This window comes from Leucoraja erinacea, chromosome 14, assembly GCF_028641065.1.
Source record: "Leucoraja erinacea ecotype New England chromosome 14, Leri_hhj_1, whole genome shotgun sequence".
In the NCBI taxonomy this organism is placed as follows: domain Eukaryota; kingdom Metazoa; phylum Chordata; class Chondrichthyes; order Rajiformes; family Rajidae; genus Leucoraja; species Leucoraja erinaceus.
The window spans coordinates 32,786,295-32,811,349 of NC_073390.1; the positions used below are offsets into that span (position 1 = coordinate 32,786,295).

General features: G+C 40.2%; 1 protein-coding gene across 7 annotated transcripts in view; it reads left to right on the forward strand.

The window, feature by feature from the left end:
• Positions 1-25,055, forward strand: part of yeats2 (YEATS domain containing 2) — a 118,092-nt gene that overhangs the window by 38,841 nt on the left and 54,196 nt on the right. For 3 of the 7 annotated variants that reach the window (XM_055646100.1, XM_055646102.1, XM_055646101.1), the window contains exons 14-16: positions 2,133-2,240; positions 14,320-14,490; positions 18,411-18,666. In XM_055646100.1, the coding sequence (XP_055502075.1) occupies positions 2,133-2,240; positions 14,320-14,490; positions 18,411-18,666 (535 nt within the window). The remainder of the gene's footprint in view (positions 1-2,132; positions 2,241-14,319; positions 14,491-18,410; positions 18,667-25,055) is intronic. The other 4 variants (XM_055646103.1, XM_055646104.1, XM_055646106.1 and 1 more) reach the window with 2 other exon arrangements.

A 25,055-nucleotide genomic window follows, 5' to 3' on the forward strand; every position in this document is an offset into this window, starting at 1 on the left:
CACAACGGTCCATTGTTGGCTGGGGACGAGGTAATAACGGTGAAATTAGCAAAAGGACTTGGGTGGGGGGGGGAGGAACAGAGAGAGAGGGAATGCAAGGATTACTTAAAGTTTGAAAAATCAATATTCATGCCACTTCATTGCCCAAGCGATGTACGTTTGCTGTTCTTCTAATTTGCATGTGAAATTTGTGAAGTATATCCGAACATTAACTCTAAATGAGTGTTAATCTAGGAGCCCCACAGTAGCCAGCATTATTGATTGAAAATCAAATTCAGATCCTTCACACAGTGGACCTTAGTCACAGATTAGTTGGTTGTCTCAGCATTATTCAGGGATAACTCCTTTATGGTGCCATAAAGCAATATTTATGAAACCTCTTAATAACTTTCAATATTGACTTTATTCCTGAACATTTCTGGACATACCAGCTGCAGACAACAGGAAATTTGGAAGACTATAAAACATAATTGGTAGACAGGATTATGGTGAATCCCCAGGACATTTTACAAGTAAACTAACAAGAAGAGAGTATCCAGGGAAAGGTTAGGGCCTCTAATGAACCATAGAGGGAACCTGTGCATGGAGCTGGGTGATGAGTTACAGTGAGAAGGAGAGAACCGATGGGCTGGATTTGTTAAGTGAATACTTGCGTTTCTATTTATTGAGGAAAAGAATGTGGTAGAGGGAGAGTTTGCACAGATCTGAGGGGAATCTTCTTCACACAGAGAGGAGTTGGAGTCTGGAATACATCACCTGAGGAAATGGAGGAGGCAGATACTCTCACAACATGCAAAGATGAAAAGCCTATTTTGTGTTGTACGTTATTTTTTATGATACCTTTTATTAGGGAAAAATATCTAAATAATAAGGCAGAAATGGATAAAATGCTCAAGAGATAAATGCTGGGAAGAGTGTGGGACGTTTTCTGGTCAGGTTTTTAAGGGATGCGAGCTAGACGTTGGCAAGATTTTACATGAGGATCTACAACTTTGTGCTTGTTATGACCACTGCTGGGGTATGTGGACATGGTGACTGCATGGAGAATGTCCAATGCTAGAACCAAGACGTGTTGAGTGAATGTCGTAGCAAGGGTCTAGGCGAATGCAGGATGTTAATTTGAAGGTGTAACGGGCCCATCATCATAAGCTATCAAGCGTAGGAATTTAGATTGAAAGGAAGGGGTCACAGTAGCTGGCTTTTTGATGGCCTGAAGTTTACAGGTGTTCCATGATGTGAGCTTATTAAAGCAAATTGAAATAGTTGAAACTGGAGATGACAAAGGCATTGCATAAACATATTTCTGTTGCAGTTGGTATAGCCAATATTTTTTAAGGAAACAAAGAAATTAGACACTCCGCTTGGAATGTTTATTGTCCCGATGCATTGATGTAGTATGCATGGTTACTTGATGCATGCATTGCAGTTCAAAACAAATTATTTCCTTATATTTCATTAGAATAAAATCAAAGGATGAACGTTGTCAATTTGATGAAGCAGATGATATTTGTTATAAAATAATTGGACATTGAAATTAAAACCGAGTATACAGCTCAGGCATCTGTGGAGATAACAAGAGATTGATCTGAAATATTATCCCTATTTCCCCCTCCACCTCCCATCTCCACCACCTCCATCACCCAGTGATGTCTGACATGCTGAGTATTTTCTGGCTTTCATTTCAAACTTCTAATTTATTTGTTGTTAGTTTACCTTAGGAACGGCAATAATTGTTACTGCCATAAATTTTCCTTCCCTTACATTGAATGTCCATTGTTGCTTCTCATGAGCCTGAGACCTGTTTCCCCAAGGTCAGTGAAAACAACAAATTTGTTGTTGGTTGGAAGATAAATTTGATATGTCTATCTGCAAGCACTGGCCCAGCTCTTACTGCAGTGTGGCTGACAAAAGGAACTGCAGATGCTGGAAGCTTGATCAAAACACAAAGTGCAGGAGAAATTTAACAGGTCAGGCAGCATCTATGGAGGGAATAGACAGGTGACGTTTTGGGTCAGGGCTCTTCTTCAGACTTCTTGTAGTGTGACTCAACTTCTTTCCCTTTAATAAATCTGGGTAAAGGATCAGGTGTTCCCAGTGAGAGGTCTGTAGACTGAATCTGCATTTTTTTTTAGCAGGAAGATGCACTTTTTGCAGCTATGCCCCCATTGTGCCCCATTGGAAGTCATCCCAAGGTTCAGAGCCCTAAACCTGTGACCGGGGGTCTTGGTGCCTTCACCAAGGTAAGAGTTGGAATCCTCTGCTTTCATTGACTTTTCACTAGGTCCTATAATTTAAAATCCTGCCTTTGGTTTTACAGCTCTTATTAATGTTGATATTACACAGGTTTCAATTAGTATTGGCCCAGGTTGATATATCAGAAGTCTTCATTTTGTGTATAGCCTAGCAACCAAATGGGAATAAGGAAGCTTTTTAAAAAATATATCAAATTTTGAAATGCAAGAAAAGAAATCTGAAGAAAATACTCATGGATTCAGACCAGTAATCTGAATATAGATTTTTTTTAAACCAAAGCTGGTTTCCAAATATATACTGATTTAAATTTGGGTGGCACGATGATGTATAGGATTCACCCCAAATAATGGTAACAGTACCAAGTCATGAAATATGGGGCCTGGTGTGTTATGCTTGACCATTATTCCTGGCAGTCATGCTACTGTGCTGGAGTGTTTGTTTGGGGCTGCGAAAAGTGCTATATAAATGAAAATATTTCTATCTTTCCCCACTGCAATGTTGTCCTTGAATTGCTATTGGGGCCTCTTCTTTACAAATATTTTTACAACTCCTCACCTTCAAGGACACTTGGAGCAGTGTGCTCCACGGCATTCTGAAAGTTGGGTGCTTCTGAAATAGACATTGGACAACCTCTAACAATAGGTTGGCTCTGAATATCACGGGCTCCAGGCGAAAGCTGGACAAATTAAGTTGATGTATAAATTGACCAAGACCTCATTGGATGGTGGGACATACTACAGCTTTGAGGGATAGAATGGTCTTCTTTTGTTCATCTTTCTCAGGTGCTGTGAGCGAAGCGACTAATTGCAACCTAGTTCCCACATTCTGTACATAAATCTTTCCTAGGTTAAGTGGTGTGTAGTCATCTATGAGGTTGGAATTTTGATATTAATTCCATGCCAAATGCTTACATTCATAAACGCCTCCCTCTCCTTTAGGCAGGAGTCCCCCAGTTTCCCATGAATAAGATTGAGAGAGTAGGATTTATGCATCAAGGACAAAGACATTGGATAGAAAGAGACTGCTCCAATTTTCTATAGTTATTGCCACTGGGATGAGTATTAGCAGAGCATTTACACAAGAAAACGAACTCTGACATGGGAGCTGACAAGTATTCCCTTGTTTTGCGCTTGCCCTTGCCTATACCCTTGCATGCTATTGTCATCAGCTTTACACTGCTGTATAGAAACATAATAATACAACAATGGACCCATTCATGCAAACTTTATTGTGATTAACTGGCTACATACCTGAATAATATCCTTTTATAATTGACCTCCTTGAAGAATGGATTGTTTGAGCTGAGAGATGAATATCTTTGGTGTAATAGAAACTTATTTTTTGCTTTTAACTCCATACAGTTGACTAAAGAGAGAATGTAAATATCATTAGTATGCTATTCTGAAGGAAAGTTGGGTCTTCTGAAGCTGTAGAGAACTGGAAGTGTTCCTGATGGTGTGATTACCTGTCATTCTTGTGTTTGCTGGTCAACATTTAGTTTTCTCATAATCATCTTGTTCTTATATGTCTCCAAGGTTCCTATCATAGTCAGTCCACAAAGGCACTTTTTTGTAAACAAATGGAATTCTATTACTAAACCTTGCCACATCTTTGTCCTACTTTAAATTGTTTATTCTACAATTATTCAATAAGTGGTACTTATTGTAGTGGCAGATTTTTATATCGTTCTAGAGATTACTCCCTCTAGCTGCTAAGTGGGCTACATGGTTAAGGGGAATGTCGTTATACGCATGTGAGCTCTCCATCGGGGACCTTCAGCTTCTTCACAGAATCTTCATAACACAGTCTTTTGATTAATAAATTTTTTATTGTTGATGAAAAACAATAGGGTATACATCCAAACGTCTTCCGACTCGTACACTGTAATCTTTAACGAACTCCAACTTATTACATTAAACGTTAGAAAACTCCTTGTGTGTCCGTTACACTTCGCATGGTCAAAGAGTATGCCTTACCCATGCTGGTTCAAAACTAAACTAAAAACTAAGCTTCTGCGCAAGAAACTTAGCTCCAAACACGCCCTAAAATACATCATAATTCCCACCCACAATATAACAGGCGGTCTAAAATGACACAATGACACACAAAACAAGCCAAATGGCCACTACACTTATCTCATTTTGTCCTGAAATGTTCCTGCAGTCTACTAACCCGTAAGTCTTGTTGGTGCTGTTTATGGGAATGCAGTAGTTTTTGAGAGTGAGTTGCTTTTTTTTGATCTCATAGTGGGATAACATGGTTGGTGAATAGGATTCCAATGATGCTTTTGTCCAGATGGATTGTAGAGGTGCATTCATGATACATGGGGTACGTTGATGTTTGGGCTGATAAGATAGTCAAGGCACTGCAGTAATGTCATGGTAAAATAAAAATTAGGGAATATTCAAAGTGCTTAACAGCTATTTTTTAAAGAGGGACAACCAATTCACATTTAATTGCTCATGCTTTACTTGTAACACGACAGGAAGTGGCCTCATTAGTAGAGCATTGCATCTTCAGCAAACCTGATAACCTTAGTAGCTGTTCTAACAGTGGCATTGGAAAAGAGGATAGATGCCCAAGTTGATAGCATATCCACAACCTGAAATGAATTTATTATGCTGAATTTCAATTTTTAATTTTGCCTTTTTTTCTACTTCACCGCAAACTTGCACTGAATATGCAAATGCAGAAACTAGTCACACATTTTATGTCTGTCTTTGGTTTAAACCAGCATCTGCAGTTCCTCCCTACACACACAATACAGTGCCCTACATAATGTTTGCTTGCTAACCAATCTTCTGCATGGAACTTTACACTTCCAGCTTTCTGAAAATCCAAATACACTTCTTTGAAGTATTTATATTCCCGATGAGCCTCCTCACATTACTCTTCCACTAACTATATCAGGCTAATCTTTCGCTCATTTTTCTAGCACATACTTGGAAAGCTTCCTTTTAAAGTCTTATTTGATCACTATTGCACATGGTCCAGGCAATTTGATTGTCTCATCCAAATCCCATGAGAATTTGGACAATGAATGTTGATCCATGGGTTATATGGATTGAGGGTTCACAATTGATGAAAGTTCTCTCGTGACTTAATGTTGTAAGCATTTTCAAGCAAAAACTGAATGTTATAATCAGAACTGCAGACAGAGAACATTGGTTGATTTTTCTTCTGCCCAGATGGAGCAGCCCGTTCCATTGCTGCACTTGCTGAGATCAACTGCTGATTGAAGATTGAGGCGCGAACCTTCTCACCTGCATGCTTTTTGTAAAACTGAAGTGATAGATTCACCAATGAAGACGTGTGGGGAAAAAAAGCTTCAGTTATGACAACCAAAACATGCAATATTCCTATTATGGAATAATGAGTGGTTGCATGTTGTCATGCGCCTTACTGGACATCAAACTTTAAAAAAGTGTAGAGGGGCTGTCCTACTGCAGCGACCTAATCCGCGAGTTCAGGTGAGTTTGCCCTCGACTCATACTCGCAGCATGGTCGACACAAGGTCCTAGGAGGTCTTTGTAACTCTCCTTCATGCTCGAGAGTAGTCCCCGCATACTCGAGGCCTTAGCTAGGTTGGGGCTTATTTTTCAACATGTTGAAAAATGTCCACGAGTAAAAAAAGGTCGCCATGGAAAAAGTCGATACTTTTTTTACTCGTAGTTTTAGTCGAAGTAGGTCGTAGTCGGTCGGCATGTTATTCGTAGGTAATCGAGGATAGTCTAAGGTAATCGAAGGTAGTCGTAGATAGTTTTCAACATAGTCGAAGGGAGATCGAAGGAGGTCTTCTTCACTCTCCACTATTCTGTGTCCAATTGTCCCGAAGCTAGTCGAGGCTAGTCTTCAACATAGTCGAAGGAGGTCTTCAACATGACATTTTTTTTTAAACTTGCCAATTAGGTCGCCACAGTGGGACAGCCCCTTAGCACTGGAACAGGCCCTTTGGGCAAATTGAGAACTGTGTAAACAGACAGACCCAATATATCCAACCCAAGGACTGTTTCTAGGACAGTGCATAGGCATGCCAATAATCTTCTTGTATCTCGTTTCTGGTTCAGTGAACTGTGACTTTAGTTCATCTCGCGTTTGAAGCCACATAATGTTGTATGTCAGTGAACCTCCAGAGGCAGATTGGAAACACTCTTCCATGGAATTTATTTTACGTGGTCGTAACGATCGAGGCAGACAATTTTGGAACAATATAGGGAATTTTTTTTTTTTATGGGTCGTGAAAATTTAGAATTTTCTGCATGACTTGATTGTGTTACTTTAACTGGAATTTTGAAACTGATGAGCATTTTATGAAGCAACAGTATCAAGGGATATGAAATTAAGTTGATAAAACAGAAGTACTAATCATACGTGATGTGGAATGGAAGATGAGGTTGAAGACATTCAGTGGCAGACCCAAGTTATTCTGTATGTATTTAGATGCTCCTGAGGAAAGAAGGTGTATTTATACAGCGATTGTTGCAGATTGAGTGTTAAACTGACTTTTCAGTACTTATTGAGGTGAGGTACAAGACCAGGAAAGTGGAAAAAGTTGAGTGGTTATGGGCCTGTCCCACTTAGGCAATTTTTTTAGGTGACTGCAGGAGACTATGCAGTCGCCACATGGTCGCTACATGTTCGCGGGTGGTTGCCGGGGAGTCGCCTTCATGGTCGTGAGGTGTTCCCGCATTCTGGGAACTAGTCGCGGCCTCATTATGGTCCCCGTGAATACTTCAACATGTTGAAAAATTAGCGGCAACCAGAATGAAGCCGCCTTAGAGAGTAGCGAGAATTCTAGAGCTGTAGGTGGGTTGGCAGGAGATCCTGGTGGGTTTCCAGGAAATCGGAGGTTCTCGGAGGTTCTTGTAGGTTGGAGCCAGTGCTGACCGATGAATATCATTGGCTCATTGGGGAAAAAATGGTAAGCAGTAGTTTTCAGAACCAATGAGAACCGACCGGTAATGTTAAATGACCCCCGAGCTTCACAGCCGTGGGCTTCTTAAAAGTTGGCTCCACTCCTTCTCCCCCCCCCCACCCCCCCCCCCCCCCCCCCCCCCCCCCCCCCCCCCCCCCCCCCCTCTTTTAAAGGACTTATTGTTCACTGCTTTAGCTGTCTTTTTACAGCGCCAACCTTCCTGGTCATCGCGGTGTGTGTCTGTATCACCTAGGCTCTGCACCATGTGAGTTTTTTAGACATGGCAAGCGGGGGGTGCGCTGAACTTGACAGTCGCGGCAGTCCGCTGAAAAATCGCCTAAGTGGGACAGGCCCATTAGATTGCATGTAAGGATTCTCTCTATCTCACTGTGGCCTTAATAAGATCAATACCACCCCCCTGAGAAATATAGAGCAGTACGTTAATTTGTCCAGTGATTCCTCTGATGCTGTAGTGGGAGATAACTGATTTAACACCCTGGTAGCAGGTTCCCATGATTGCATCCAAGCAACGATGGGTATCCCTGCACTCACAGAGGAAATCTGGCACTTCGAGGGTTAATTTTCATGTTTATAATGTGAAAACAAGTTGGAATTAAAGCCATGTGGACGATTGCAAAGCTGTAAGTATGAGAGCTCCACCTTCTGGTGGTGTTTAGTAGTGGAATTTGGAAAGCCGGGCTCATAAACAACGTAGATTTATTGTTATTGGTAACTAACGTTACGTCAGTAACATATCATTACCATGTCTATACTTGTTTATGTTTTGTTTCTCTGGAAAGTTATTTTCATCAAAGCTGTTTTATCTTCTCATGCTCGCTTTGAATTTGTGGGCAATCTATCTGTGTATATATATAATTAAATTCACTGGATATCATGCAGCCTGACTTCAGATTTTGATTACATCAAAGTCTAGATTTTTTCTTTTATATATCCGTAGATTAAGTGTATTATCACATTTCCTTAGAATGATAGTTTTACGATCCTCCTGTGCAAGAAACCTGCATCATTTATTTATTGTTATCTTGCTACTTATTCCTGATTCAATGCTTACTTCATAATTGGTTTCATGCTACCAACTAGCTTGCATTGCACCATTTATTCACAGTGGTGTTCAAAATCCATATTATTTAATATTTCATGTATTCCATAAATAAAACGTTGACACCACTTGGTTCTTCAGAGGACTTCAATGATTCACTTCTGATACCATAGTTTTCCAGATCTAAATTTGCTGCCTGCTTTCCACTTGAACCAAACATAATATGACCCAGAAAGTACATTATAGCTCCATTTATAATCTAATTATATTACGCTCATTCAATCTATCTAGAGTTATCTATTGGTATGGCTGTAATGTTATAATCCCTCTTTTAACTTGTCTGGCCTCACTGTTGCATACCAAGCCAAAATTAGCAGCAGTTGGCAGTTTTTGAGTTTGTTCTGTTTTCTAAAGTACAAATTTGGACCCTGTTTCTCACATGACCTCGCTATTACCCAGGTTGTGAACACCTCATCCAAGCCTCCCTCTAAACTGCGCTCACAACAGAATGCCTCTCTACCCGGGTGCCCTGTTTATTTGGAATCAAACTTTTCAGTGAGAGTTGGGAGATACCACTGCAGGGCCTGATGACAAAGGCATGATTTAGGTGCTGCCCAGAACTGTAAAGTATGGCAGATTCCATTCCTGAGCACCAAGCCAGACTTGTCATGCTTCTTCAATGATCACAACTTGCATTATCTAACTTGTCTAACGCGTCACATACTAACGTCAGGACTAACATCTGACGTCAGGACTTGGGCATACATGATTCAGCACCAACCCATGTTATTCAACTGAAGCAATGGATATAATTCAGCAATTAGGGTGATTGGCTCCAGCCTCAAAGCGGAAAGGTCCTTGTATAATTACCATAATATTGCAGATCCATATCTTGTATTCCAACCTTGGGTGCATAGGCTTCTTGAGTGTGCAGCCTCTGTTGTTGAGGTGGCAAAGTGAGTTTCTACTGAGTAATGGCAGAGATTTCTTTCATTGTCTTTTTTTTGTTATGGTGAAACAATGAGTGATCATTGAATATGTTGTAACAATGTGAAAAGAGGGGTGTGTATCATTATTTTGTTTTTATATTGTGATGTACACTCCTATTAAAGCTAAAGGGCAATCTAATGATCATGACACAGTTGCGTAGCTAGTGGAGTTTCTGCCTCATAGATTCCATCCTGCCCTTGGGTGTTCTCGAGTGGAGTCTGCATGTTCTTTCCTCCAGATGCTTCGCTTTCCTCCTACATTCCAAAAATGTGTGAGTAGGTAAATGAATTGGCTATAAATATAGATAGGCCTTTATTGTGGGTGAATGGTATACACTGGGGTGGAGTTGTGGAGAATAAAAATGAGATTTGTCATATCAGTGTGGATTAGATGGACCGAGTAGTAAGTAAGTAAGTTTTATTTATATAGCACGTTTTAAGTCAACTAGCATTGACACCAAAGTGCTTTACATAAAATAGATAATAAATTTCCATACAAACCATAGAAAAAGGTTAAAAAAATAAAGAAAATTGACACAACACATTATAGAGTTCAAAACAAACGTCCCCCCACAGCAGAATCAGAAATTTCCACTGTGGGGAAAGGCACCAGAAAGATAAGTCCTCTTCCTCTGTGAAACACCGGAGGTCAGGGCCCATTTGTGGCCTTGCAGCCAGTCCGATGAGTAGTTTGTTTCTCTGCTGTATATCTCTATTAAATTTATCACACACAGTCTCAGGAAATGTTATTTTCTTAATTTGTGATGAGTGGGGAGAATTTATAGTTTCAATTTTTTTCACTTCTAATTCGTCGCTTTTTGGTCAGTTCTTCTGTTATGAGGCTCATGAGAATATTGTCTTGAGATTATTGAATGTGAGACCTATCCATCATATACTCTCATACTCTCATTAACCAAATAATAATGTCAGTGAAATCCAGGTTAGCCGGGAAGTGGTGTTGGGTAAATTGAATGGATTAAAGGCTGATAAATCCCCAGGGCCAGATAGGCTGCATCCCAGAGTACTTAAGGAAGTAGCTCCAGAAATAGTGGATGCATTAGTAATAATCTTTCAAAACTCTTTAGATTCTGAAGTAGTTCCTGAGGATTGGCGGGTAGCAAACGTAACCCCACTTTTTAAGAAGGGAGGGAGAGAGAAAACGGGGAATTACAGACCAGTTAGTCTTAACATCGGTAGTGGGGAAACTGGTAGAGTCAGTTATTAAAGATGGGATAGCAGCACATTTGGAAAGTGGTGAAATCATTGGACAAAGTCAGCATGGATTTATGAAAGGTAAATCATGTCTGACGAATCTTATAGAATTTTTCGAGGATGTAACTAGTAGCGTGGATAGGGGAGAACCAGTGGATGTGGTGTATCTGGACTTCCAGAAGGCTTTCGACAAGGTCCCACATAAGAGATTAGTATGCAAACTTAAAGCACACGGCATTGGGGGTTCAGTATTGATGTGGATAGCGAACTGGCTGGCAAACAGGAAGCAAAGAGTGGGAGTAAACGGGTCCTTTTCACAATGGCAGGCAGTGACTAGTGGGGTACCGCAAGGCTCAGTGCTGGGACCCTAGCTATTTACAATATATATTAATGATCTGGATGAGGGAATTGAAGGCAATATCTCCAGGTTTGCGGATGACACGAAGCTGGGGGGCAGTGTTAGTTGTGAGGAGGATGCTAGGAGACTGCAAGGTGACTTAGATAGGCTGGGTGAGTGGGCAAATGTTTGGCAGATGCAGTATAATGTGGATAAGTGTGAGGTTATGCATTTTGGTGGCAAAAACAGGAAAGCAGATTATTATCTAAATGGTGGCCGACTTGGAAAAGGGGAGATGCAGCGACACCTGGGTGTCATGGTACACCAGTCATTGAAAGTAGGCATGCAGGTGCAGCAGGCAGTGAAGAAAGCGAATGGTATGTTAGCTTTCATAGCAAAAGGATTTGAGTATAGGAGCAGGGAGGTTCTACTTCAGTTGTACAGGGTCTTGGTGAGACCACACCTGGAGTATTGCGTACAGTTTTGGTCTCCAAATCTGAGGAAGGACATTATTGCCATAGAGGGAGTGCAGAGAAGGTTCACCAGACTGATTCCTGGGATGTCAGGACTGTCTTATGAAGAAAGACTGGATAGACTTGGTTTATACTCTCTAGAATTTAGGAGACTGAGAGGGGATCTTATAGAAACTTACAAAATTCTTAAGGGGTTGGACAGGCTAGATGCAGGAAGATTGTTCCCGATGTTGGGGAAGTCCAGGACAAGGGGTCACAGCTTAAGGATAAGGGGGAAATCCTTTAAAACTGAGATGAGAAGAACTTTTTTTCACACAGAGAGTGGTGAATCTCTGGAACTCTCTGCCACAGAAGGTAGTCGAGGCCAGTTCATTGGCTATATTTAAGAGGGAGTTAGATGTGGCCCTTGGGTCTAAGGGGATCCGAGGGTATGGAGTGAAGGCGGGTACGGGATACTGAGTTGGATGATCAGCCATGATCATATTGAATGGCGGTGCAGGCTCGAAGGGCCAAATGGCCTACTCCTGCACCTAAGTTCTATGTTTCTATGTCATTGAATCATACAGCATAGATGTGGGCCTCATGGCCCACCATATGTGTGCTGACCATCAAGAACCTATCTATACTAATCCCATTTACCAGACCCGAAATGTCACCTAGACGCTCAGCAGAGATGCTGCCTGGCCCGCTGATTCACTCCATCACTTTGTGTTCATTTACTGGAACTTGGTCAGCACCCTACTTTGCCATGGTGATCCAGGTGCTTGTGCAGATGTTTTTTAAATGTTATTGAGAGTCCATGTCTCCATCACCTTCTCAGGCAGTGTGATCCAAATTGCAACCACCCTCTGCGTTTAAAAAAAATCTTCCTCTGATCGTTCTATTCCTCATAATCCTGACATTAAACCTTTGCCTTCTTCCATGGGAATTATTATTGATAACTTTTTTTTTCCTCATACTGTCTATCCTGTTCTGGAATATCTTGGAGCTCAGTCTCCGAGACTCTGCAGATGCACACCACAGCTCAGCCACTGAGGTTTGATTCCAAAGTGTATTTGGCATAAATTTTGAAGATTAGCTTCATTTCCGGGGGAAAGGTATTAGATGTAAGGTACAACATTCCGGCAAAAGCGATTGAGAAAAATATTGCTGCTGCCTTGGTTTGATACTGGACTTCACTGGGGACAGTTATGTTGTAGACCCATTGGTTAATATCGTGGCTTCAGAGCAGAGGTAAGATTGAGATGAATGTCTGGGACCAGTCATATTTGAGGAGTGTGTGTGTCACAGTTTTCACAGGTAGTAGAGTCAAAAAAGCTTTGGTTAGGTTGGAACAAGCCTTATTGTGTGGTTAAGATAATGTCCACAATGCCTCTGACATCCACATATCCATGACATACACATCTTCTTCAGAATTATAAAAGTCATCTATGACCACAAATATCGACAGTTCCTTTCCCCTCAAAGATGCTGCTTGACCCATTGAATTAATCCAATAGATAGTTTATTGCTTTTTTAGCACCATTGATTTCAACAAACTTTTTCCCCTTTGAAATAAAATCTTTTGAAAATCAAGGCAGCTTCACCCACAGCCTTGCCTTCATGCTAAGGCTTTTTACCTAAAGATACAAAGTGCCAGAGTAACTCAGCGAGTCAGGCAGCATCTCTGGAAAATATGGATAGGTGACCTTTTGGGCCGGGACCCTTCTTCAGACTGTGGGACCTACAGTCTGAAGATGGGTCCTGACCTGAAATGTTACCTGTCCGTGTCCTCTAGAGATTCCGTCTGACCCGCTGAGTTATTTCAGCACATTGTGTCTTTTTTTTGTGTACCAGCATGTGCAGTTCCTGTGTCTCCGAGTTTTTAGACCATAATACACAGAAGCAGAATTAGGTCATTGATGCAAATATTGGATAAAAATACATTTTGCTGTTTGCTTGTTTCCTGTTATTGTTTCTTGTCTGGTCTAACTATCTTGCCCCATACTCTCTTGCTTTTTAATATATCATAAAGGCTCTTGTTTGTTTCATTATTACATGCCAGATTTTTCTCATTGGCAATTTTCTGCCACTCAATTAACTTTTTTAAGTCTCTCATGACTGGTTTCCAAAACAAAATTTTGAGTCCTCTGGTCTACCACTAGTTTTTGCCATTTTCTATCCTTGAGCTTTTGTTTTAATACTTTCCTGGATCTTCTTTGTTAACCACATAAGGTTCATCTTTCTGTTTGATTTCCTCTTTTTAAATGGGATACATTTCTGCAGAGAATTAAGAATTAGCTGTACTGCACATGTCAACCTTTCCTTCAGCCGTTTTCCCTGTCCACTGTTGCTCTATGTGAAGTTGGGGATGCTGCTTTCTGGACCAGTGCTATTCAGCCGAAAGATATATCTGACATTTTATCAAGTTGTGATTGCTATTCCCCAGGCTCCTTAACTGAACAATTTCTCATTGAGCCCACTTCTTAAATGAGACCTGATATAAAATGGCCATTTCTTTTTTCATTGACCAATAGGCTGATTAGTATTTACCACTAGAGTTGTGGGAGTTGAGTCGTGACTGGCATAAATTGATCAGTAGCTTAAATTACTTTCCTACCTACTGCCTATTATGCCTCCTGGCATGTAGGGTAGCAACGAGAGTCTTCTACTCAGTAGGGTTGATTCCTTCAGTTGCTGTTTCTGTAACGAGACAGGGTTGTTAGCCCTGTGCTCAACCCCCAACTTGGAGGACCAGTGGATTGCTCTTCGTCTCGCCTCTACCCTTCGACCTGTCCAGCATGAGAGACCCTAACAGGAGACAAATCTCCTGCTAGCATAGCTCTAGGGGTCACTGAGACACACAAGCTCCCCGACCACGACAAGGTTGCAATCCAGCGGGGAGATTAGCTTAAATGGTTAGGGATAATTACTGATACTTTAACAATATGAAGGCTAGGGGCTACTTTGGCCAAAAACTAATAAACTAGCAAAGCTTGCAAGCCTCATTGGAAGTTTATTTCAACAGTGAAAATATTTGCCTTGTTTTCTCTAGATGTGGCATGTTGGAGTATATTTCATAAATATCTTGTCCCTCCTAGGTTATCATCAAACAAGAACAAGGAGAAGTAGTGGCACAGCAGTCAGGGGTCTCATCTGGGCCCACACAGCAGGCTGTGCAGCAGTTTGTGACAGTGAAAGGTGGCCAGGTCATTGCTGTCTCCCCACAAAAGCACAGCAGCAGCATTGGAGCAGGAGCCACTCAGACTAAGGTACGTTCTTGAAGACAGTGGAGCGATAATGAGCTGACTGTCATGTAACGCTTGACGGGCATGACGAGAATAAAGTTAGACACCGAGCTATCTAACTGAGGGTCGGCACTCTTGGGAATGCCAAATCACCCGTGCTGACATGTTGTTTTAGTCATCACATGCTGAGCTTGGAATATTATTTTGTTCCAAACAATCGGCAGCTGTAAAAGAACAATTATCAAACAGTAATATCAACACTTATCTGAGTAAATATACATCCTTTAGACCTTTTTTTTTTCTGAGGTTCACCCCACACCAAGTTCATAAATTGTTCTATTGGAGTTGATCTCCATTTGTAGCCTTTTCAAATCAAGCTTGTAAGTAGGAGGGTTTAGTAATGGTCAGGAACATTTTTGTAGGTGGTTTGATTGTTGAACACATTTCAATTGTGATCTAATGCACCCCACACATTTCTTCAGATTAGAAACATTTCCAACATGCCCAACAATCTTCCTTCTCTCTCAATCCCAATGCAGGGTTTCTATCCAAAATGTCAAAGATTCCTTTGCCCTTGGATGCGGTTTGGCCCAAGGAGTTCCTCTCGCAAATTGTTTGTTGCTCCAGATTCCAGCATCTGTAGTCTCTTGTGTCTCAATTGGAAACTTTGCAAACTTCCTTGCTTCATGGTCTCTTGGTGAGACCACACCTGGAGTATTGCGTACAGTTTTGGTCTCCTAATCTGAGGAAAGACATTCTTGCCGTAGAGGGAGTACAGAGAAGGTTTGCCAGACTGATTCCTGGGATGTCAGGACTTTCATATGAAGAAAGACTGGATACTCGGCTTGTACTCGCATGAATTTAGAAGATTGAGGGGGGATCTTATAGAAACTTACAAAATTCTTAAGGGGTTGGACAGGCTAGATGCAGGAAGATTGTTCCCGATGTTGGGGAAGTCCAGAACCAGGGGTCACAGTTTAAGGATAAGGGGGAAATCTTTTAGGACCGAGATGAGAAAAACATTTTTCACACAGAGAGTGCTGAATCTCTGGAATTCTCTGCCACAGAAGGTAGTTGAGGCCAGTTCATTGGCTATATTTAAGAGGGAGTTAGACGTGGCCCTTGTGGCTAAAGGGATCAGGGGGTATGGAGAGAAGGCAGGTACAGGATACCGAGTTGGATGATCAGCCATGAACTTATTGAATGGCGGTGCAGGCTCGAAGGGCCGAATGGCCAACTCCTGCACCTATTTTCTATGTTTCTATGTTTTTTATAAGAGTCATAGAGCTATCCTGCATGGAGACAGGTCTTTCAGCCATGCCAATCAATTTGGCATTCTAGGCTGGTCACATTTGCCTGCATATGGCCCATATCCCTCTAAACCCATCTTAACCGTATATCTGTTCTGTATCTTTTGAAAGTTGGATTGATATGCACCTTTAGTGTCTTTTGGCAACTTGTTTCAGAAACAGACCACCCTCTGAATGAAAAAATTGCCCCCAGGTCTCTCTTAAATATTTCCCCTCTCTTAAGCCAATGCACTCTAGTTTTAGAATCCTGTATGCTTTGTATGCTACAAAGAAGAATGTCCCAGTTTAACCAGCTTCTCCCTATCACTCAAGCCTGCAAGCCTGGTAACATACACTTCTTCACACTTTCCATCTTAATGACATTCTTCCTATAGCTAGGCAACCAGACTGTACATCTACAGTGTGGCCTCACCAACGACTCGTAGAGCTGTATCATGATGTCCCAACGTTTGTACTCAATACCCTTCCAATGAATACAAGTGTGGCACATGCATTCTTCACCATCCTGTCTGCCTGAACTGCCGCTTGCAGCGAAGCATGCACCTGTACTCTTAAAATTCTTTGTTCTACAACACTTTGTAGGGCTCTACCATTTATTGTGTAAATCCTGCTCTGGTTTCTAAAGTACAATACCTCACACATGTCAGAGTTAAATTCTATAATTAATGTAAATTGTGAACAATTGTAGGTCAAGATCTGATCCTGCAGCACTCCGCTAGTTACCGTCTTCCAGTCTGAAAAGGATCCATTTAATTAAACTCCTCATTTTCTATCCATGCTAACACACGTCTTCCAGTAATTTGGACTTTAATTTATGTGCCAGCCTTTTATTTGGTGCCTTATCAAATGAATTTTTGAAATCTAAATATAGTGCGTCTACAGGTTTCCCTCGATCAACTCATTCTGTTACATCCTCAAAGAATTAGAACAAGGTTGTCAATCTTGATTTACCTTTCATGCTTACTAGGTTTAATTATATTCAGGTTCCCTAAATGGTTACCTGTTTATTTTTTGATGATTAGCTCTAGCATCGTGTTCACTAAAGCTGTTAAACTAACAAGCCTGTAGTTCCTGGCCCTCTAGTTATTTCCTTTTTAGACCAAGGCAGTCACATTGGTGTTTTCCAATCCTCTGGTACGTTCTGGAGTTTAGCCAGTTATGAACATATTAACAAAAGATAAATAAGTGGAAATGTCCACATGGTCTTTTATGTTGTCCTCCCTCCTTATATCCTGTGCCCTGCGGTTCTCCATTCTTCTCAATTTGTTGAGAGTAAAAAAACAATGGAAGAAGAATCTCCTTCCCTAAGAGGTTCTCTTCTCCCAACACTTTCCTGCACCTTCACGATTCTTGCTTACTTTCCTTACTTCTTTTATTTCTATCTTTTTTAAAGCTCATAAAATGAAGTGGTACAACATAATGTAATAAGATATATGCGATGTATTAATGTGATTTACTGTACTGCTAATAAAAAAAAAATTAAAAAAAAAAAAAAAGAAGAATCTCGCTGCCATTCTAGGTAACACCTAACCAAGTGTGGAACAAAAAAGCCACACAACAATATTAACATAATTCCCTCTGAATATAACACTTTTAAATGTTTTTAGAAACTTGTCATAGAATCAGAGACATTTACAGCATGAGAAGAAGGTTACCCACTCCCTCATTGCCAGGGTTAATTCATCCAATCCTGGTTTGAAGGGTCAAGATTCAGTCAATGTATCCCGTGACTGGTAATACATCAGTTTAGTTAGTTTAAGTAAGTTCATTATTGTCACGTATGAGGTACAGTGAAAAGCTTTTTGTTGCACACTCTCCAGACAATTAAAAGATTATGCATGATTACAATCAAGCTATTCACAGTGTACAGATATAGGATAAAGGTTAGGATACAAGATAAAGGATATAGACATGGTATATCACTTGCAAATTACTTAAATTAGGGATGCAAATTCAAAAGAATGCATGTATAAAATGCAAAAGGAAAACTTTAAATAAAATGTTTTCCTTTTGTATTTTATACATGCATTCTTTTGAATTTGCAATCCCAGTTTAAGTAATTCACAACCCAATTTAAGTAATCCATCCAGTATACATTTTCTTTGCAAAATAGCTTCATTTGGTTTGGGAATAGTTGGATTAGGAGAATGCTGCACAGTCCATTGAGCCCACCGTGTGATTCAGGTTGTGTAAGTTGATTTACACTTAAATGGCAAACAACAATGGCCTTTGGTCCATTGTGCTTGAAAGCTTTGCCCAACAAAAATCAATTACAGAATTAAAACATCCAGTTGTGCCTCAGCATCCCCAGTCCTTTAATGGAAGAGGATTCCAGATATCAGATAATTATAAAGAAAAACAATTGGGATAGAATCCCTTCAACATAATCACTGTATATCAGTATATAAGCTGGACATGAGCATTGTCACAGCTCTTTATTTAGCTTCATTGTGTCATTTTCTCTGTGTGTTTTTCACTTCCCCATAAGTACTGTTTGCCTCAACCATTTGTTAGCACTCTTGGGACATGGAAGTTTTCCCAGCTTTTTTCCCTGGCTTTCTTAGTTATTGCTGTTATGTTAGATTTCTTTTGTGTGGCTGCATGTAACTAAGAGTGCCTGTTACCCACCCACAGGTGGTTGGGATTCCAGTGGGTTCAACCTTGCAGCCAGTGGTGAAGCAGGCGGTGGCACTGAGCGGGGGTCAGATCATTGTTGCCAAACCAGGCACTACGGTTGCTCGAGCTGTTGGACAGAAGCAGATTGTGGCTCAGGGTGTGGCGAAGGCTGTGGTGAGCGGAGCAAGTGGAACCATTGTGGCTCAGCCTGTACAGGCAGTCAGCAAAGCTCAGAGTTCATCGATTATCCAGAAATCAGGATCGCAAAGCTCAGGTAAGGAGAGAAACCCATCTTTGTAGCTTAAAGGGCGAGTGTCAACAATGATTTTTAATTGGACAATGGTGACCTCCACTGTCACAGCTATTGTGAAAGAGTGGTGATGCTGAAATAGAACGTCTGGGAATCAGGATGACTTTCTCTAGCTGTTGGCCGTACATGTAAGTTTAGCCCAAGTTAGGATAGCTGTGATGTGCAAAGGTATTGCCTTCCTCACATACATAGGTTGTAGCCTGGATGTATACTTCCTCACATACTTAGGTTGTAGCACTTGCACAGATTTCAGCATTTACCTCCAATTATTTAAAGACGAGTTGTTCTTAAAATCTGCTCCGTTTTCATACGCAATTGCAAATAATATTGACTTTGAGTAATGGTTAAACCAGGCAAGATCCTGGTTCATGCTGGATGCATCCCCTTCTGGAGGGTTACTGCTCCAACTTGGTTCTGGCAATAGAAATAATGGTTGGACTCTGCTTCAACGATCCCAGTTTGTACCTTGAGTTCATTTTAGATTCACCAACGGCTGGATATAGAGTAATGCAAGAATATATTATGAACATTTTAAATATTATTGATATCAAAATGACAGATTTGTGATTAAAGAAGTAATTCAGCATGACCTTGAATACATTTGAGAGCCATTGGAGGTGGCAGTAGCCGTAGGAATAATGTGCAAGGCAAATGGTTGCAGGATTATGGAGGCAGAATGAGGCCGTGGGATTTAAATGGGAAGCTTTCAAAGAGACCTAATGGCCGCTTCTTGAGTTCTATGAAATGAAGGACAAAAATCTTTATAACATTTGTAAAGTTTAAGCCAAACATAAAAATGAATCCAAAAGTATTTATTTGACATGCAATGAGGAAAGCGGTTGTACAAGGAGTGATGGGGCCCAATGAGACACCAGAAATGGAAATGTACTCATGGAGATTGAATATTTCATATCACTCAAGCCAAGGTGGTGCTGGATTTCCAGCAAAAGAAAATGTAATTAAGTTTCTGAATGGGCTGAAAATTGATAGGTTTATTGCATTTAATTTTATTGCATACAATCGCCTGGTCTAGATTGGATGCACTCCAGGTTGCTAAAAGAAGCGAGGGAGGAAATTGGTGGCCCTGGCCATAATTTTCCCCACGTGTGTAGATTTAACAGGTGTGTTTATTCAGAAAAGATGTAAGGATAAAACGACAAAAAGAATGATAAGGAAAATATGGTATATGGTATGTTTGGACTTCCGAGAAGATAATTGGTACGGTGTCACAGACAAAGCTTATTATCTAGATTGAAGGCATAGTGTAAAATGGGCAGCAACTATATGCATAGAAAATTGGTTAAGCATCGGGAAACAGGCTAATGGTTCAATAGTTCTCTATTCTTTATTATCACTAGGCTAGGATCATTGCTTTTGTTACATGTGTTAACGAGTTGGATTTGAGTTCACAGGCACATTTTCAGAATTTTCAGGTGATGTGAAATCTGGAGGGGTAATGGACTGTGAGGAGGACTTCAAGGGGACTTTAACGGAATGGTGGATTGTGTTGAAAGGTGGAAGGTGAAAATTAATGCCGAGAAGAAGGCTGAAGTGTGGCATTTTGATAGGAAGGAAAAGAAGATGGCAGTAGATGGCAGAATTTTCATAAAGACAAGAAACAAGATTTGGGATATATGTGCATGGATTGTTGAAATGGCGGGGTAGGATGATACGATGGTTACAAAAGCACATAAGATGTTGGGATTTAAAAGTAGCACAGGGTAGAAGAGCTAGGAATGAACCTTCCTAAAGCATGCGTTTGGCCACTAGGGTGATATGTATGGTTCTGGGCTCCACATCATGGGAACGTTGTACATGTTTGAGAGGTGGTGCAAAAGAGATTAATCAGAATGATTCCATGAACTTTAGTTATGTGAATAGAATTTGGTGCTTTTTGAACAGAGAAGGTTGCAAGAGGATCTGATAAAGTTATTTAAAGTCATGAAGGATATAAATAGCAATGGAGAGAATGAAACTGTTCCCACTGGCAGAAGGGTCAATAATTATGGCAAGTAACGTGAACATGATTGATAAAATAATTGAATGTAAAATGAGTGAATGTGTGTTTGGGGTCTGGATTACATTGCCAGAAAAGTAGAGGGGTTTGATTCAATCGTTCTCTTCAAAAGGGAGTTGGAAAGGGAAGAATTTGCAAGGAGAGGGCAGGAGATAGATTCTAGTTGGATTGTTCTTCATTGAATCTGGTAAGTTCATGAGCTGAATGGTGTGTTTCCATTCTATGAAAAGTAAATCATTTTATACTTGGCCTTTTTCGCTACCTTTGCATATGTGAATGGGTTTAAAGGTGCAGGAGCAATGGACAGATTGTAAATACCAGGGAAACTAACTAGGGAAACCAACACTGCATTGTTGGTTTCTATGTCGCGTCCATTGTTAGAGTGCAGTCTAAAAATCTCTGATGATCAGCTTAGAAGTTTTAGACTTAAGCATTTCTGCTAGAGTCCTGAAATTCCACACAGTCATGGAGGTTCTGCATAAAACTGACAGCATTTCTGTAGACAATCCAAGCCAGTATCCTGTTGCTATCCATGAGCATTGGAGGTCTATTGGTAACACAGTCATCTGAATTAGCTCATGTTTGCCATTTTCCAATGGAGAAAATGCCATTTATTTTGTGCATTTTGAATGGTGTCAACTTGTGCTCCTAAGGCTTCCTGGAACATCAATAGCAAGGCTTTGCTCAGCATTAGGGTCTTCCACATTGTTATGCACATGAAGGAGGCCTTGTCCCTGATGTGGTTAAGAAAATGTTTGACAAGATGACAGAACACATGTTATCAAGGCTTAGCTGACCATTAAATGTATCAGAATCATTGAATGTTTAACATAATTAAACAAAGCATAATCATATATATAAAATCATATATAAAATATATATATATAACACATGAGGTATACTACTGTATAAAACTGTGTATATATACAGGTAAGTGGAATGCTTTCAGAAACTCTGGGGAACCAGGAAATTAATTTATAGCCCAGCGATATGATAATTGAAAGATAGATATAAAATGCTGGTATAACTCAGCGGCTCAGGCAGCATCTCTGGAGAAAATGGATAGGTCACTTTTCAGGTTGGGACCCTTCATCAGAAGAAGGTCTGAAGAAGGGTCATGACCAGACACGCCACCTATCTATTTTGTCCAGAGATGTTGCCTCACTCGCTGGGTTACTCCAGCGTTGTGTATGTATCGTTGGTATAAACCAGCACCTACAGTCTATTATTTTAAATATTTTTTAGTTGCTCTGGCTCTGTCCTCTTTGTTTTTGGCACAATGTCAACATTGCTCATTATAAGGTCAAGGAATAGCGTCTTATCTTGGTATCTTTGGCAAATAGGTCCTTCGGAACATAATTGAATTCAACAATTTTAGGGAACCAGCCTGTCTCGTTTCTATCGTCATTGGCATATTGTGATGCAATGTTATCAGCCTGTGATGTTATCTCTGCATTTCTCTCTCTCTGGTTGATACCTAATTTGTTTTGTAGTTCAGCATTTTAACATCTGCAGTGTTTAGAATTGCATTTTTTAAAATCACTTCACAACTTTCAGTCATTTTATATTTGCACCTAATCCAAGAGGATTTATTAATAATTGACAAGCCATCATCTTCCTTAAAGCCGTATTCCATTTTTTCCCTGTAATTTAAAACCTGTTAGATTTCAGATTTTAAAAATAATTCTGACAAAATGTTATTAATGCTATTAACTAAAACCAAAATATCTGTGGAGAGGAAAACAGTTAATCTTTCAGATCCATGACTTTTCTTCTGCATTGTTCTCATGAAGGGTCATCAACTTGAAACTTTAGCTCAGTTTCTCACTTTAAATATGCTGCTTGTTTTTACAGCATTTTAATTTCATATTTCTAACATGTGTAGGTTTTTTCATTTATATTCCTGGAGGCTTGTTCCTATGATCTGTTTCTTAATAATTGCGTAACTAAAATGTCACAACAGCAGATGCGTAGAACAAGGTTTTTAAAGTCTAGACCCTCAGGTGGTTTTGAATGGAGCCAGCTCCATATTGACTCAGTTCTTACTTGATACTGTTTTTAACTACGATGATGCTACGTCAAGGAGGAAAATAGAAATGATTACTGTTTAAAGCATGCCCCTTAATTCTTTAAAGAAAATAGTAAGTTACACTAGATACTGGGTGTAGCCAATATGGAATTTGTAATGATGTGCATTGCCTTGTGATTGCGTCAGCCTTTTAGGGGAACCACCGCTAAACTCCTGGCACAAGTACTTTGTTTTGGGAGTCAGCACCGTTCAGGAGCGAGGTCCGAAAAAATACAGATATTAACAGATTGTTTGTACACAGTTTTACCTCATTCTACTCTCTGCGCTTGACTGCATTAATTTGCGTTGACCACAATTTAAGATAAGACAACCCATTGCCAGGGCAAGAGCTCATTGAGTGTTGAGAGGCTCAGTGCACATTCTCATTTATTTATTATCTCTTCCTTGTTCTCTCACTCTCATACATACACACATATATTCTTCCCGCACGATAATTTATTCCCCACAAGCAGACAATATTTCCCCAAACACATTTCAACGAATTAGGCATGTTTAGTTAATACCAATACAGGAATACACGGTCAAGTGGTTCTCTACAGATGGTAATCTGACCCTACGACTCAGTGCCATGTTGGATGGTATGTGTATGGCACTGAGCCAGTGGACGGATGACTAAAATAACATTGGAGTACAATGGCTGGTAAAGTCCTTTAAGATCACCATGAAAAAGGTTGGATGTAGGATAGGTTACTTAGACATCTGCACATTCATGAGAAAGATTCTCTGACAAGTAATCATAAGTAGCCCATTGTAAGACAATGAAATTTGATCAGTCATCCAATGTAGTGGATACTTCTGACTTCTTCCCAGCTTAAATTTGGCCTCATCTCCAAGGAGGATAATCATATTCTCCACAATGTATGGCAAAATATTCTAAACCCACCAGAGAGGAGATATATAATATAAAGCACATTATTAGAAATTTTAGTGGTTAAATCTACTCTCTTTAGTGGTTAAATCTAAAAGACCGCTGGACAAGTACATGGATTGGAAAGGTTTAGAAGGATATGGGCCAAATGCAGGGTTTCCTTGCTGTTTCCATGCTGTGTGACTATGAACTCCAATACCTATTGTGAATAAATACAGCATTTTAACCAGTAAATCTGGTATGTCAACTTATGTTATTACAATAATATTATTACCAGGAAGTATTTTTGGGCAATGCCTTCTTGATCACGCATCAGGAGAGAACAGTGAAATGTCAGATCTTTCTTCATATTCAGCCAAATGTATGTAAAATCTCCTCAGATCTAATATCACATGAAGTAATGCAACGTCACTATTTGGTGATTTTATTTTCCCGTTTTTAAACGTCAGAGGTCTTTTGAACATTAAACGGTTGTTTGCCTCTTGACATTTACACATGCGACATTTACACATGTGAAGTCATCACCTTACAGTAAGTGTGTTTTGTTGCATTTCTTGTTAGTTTAGAAACATCCAAAAGCATCATCAAAAAAGTGAAATTAATACAATCATGGATCGTGCATTTGTCAGTCTGTTTATAGCTCTTTGGGAAATTGGTGTCGCAATTGCACAATTAACCCTTTATAACTGAACTGAATTATATGAACATTTTGCATTAGACATTTTTTAGAATATTAGGATTTATCAGCATCAATTTCAATTTTCAAATGGAAATTCATATTTGACTAACCTGCTGGAGTTCTTTCAGAATGTAACTAGTAGGGAAAGCAGACTATTATCTAAATGGTGGCCGATTGGGAAAGGGGGAGATGCAGCGAGACCTGGGTGTCATGGTACACCAGTCATTGAAGGTAGGCATGCAGGTGCAGCAGGTAGTAAAGAAAGCAAATGGTATGTTAGCTTTCATTGCAAAAGGATTTGAGTATAGGAGCAGGGAGGTTCTACTGCAGTTGTACAGGGTCTTGGTGAGACCACACCTGGAGTATTGCGTACAGTTTTGGTCTCCAAATCTGAGGAAGGACATTATTGCCATAGAGGGAGTGCAGAGACGGTTCACCAGACTGATTCCTGGGATGTCAGGACTGTCTTATGAAGAAAGACTGGATAGACTTGGTTTATACTCTCTAGAATTTAGGAGATTGAGAGGGGATCTTATAGAAACTTACAAAATTCTTAAGGGGTTGGACAGGCTAGATGCAGGAAGATTGTTCCCGATGTTAGGGAAGTCCAGGACAAGGGGTCACAGCTTAAGGATAAGGGGGAAATCCTTTAAAACCGAGATGCGAAGAACTTTTTTCACACAGAGAGTAGTGAATCTCT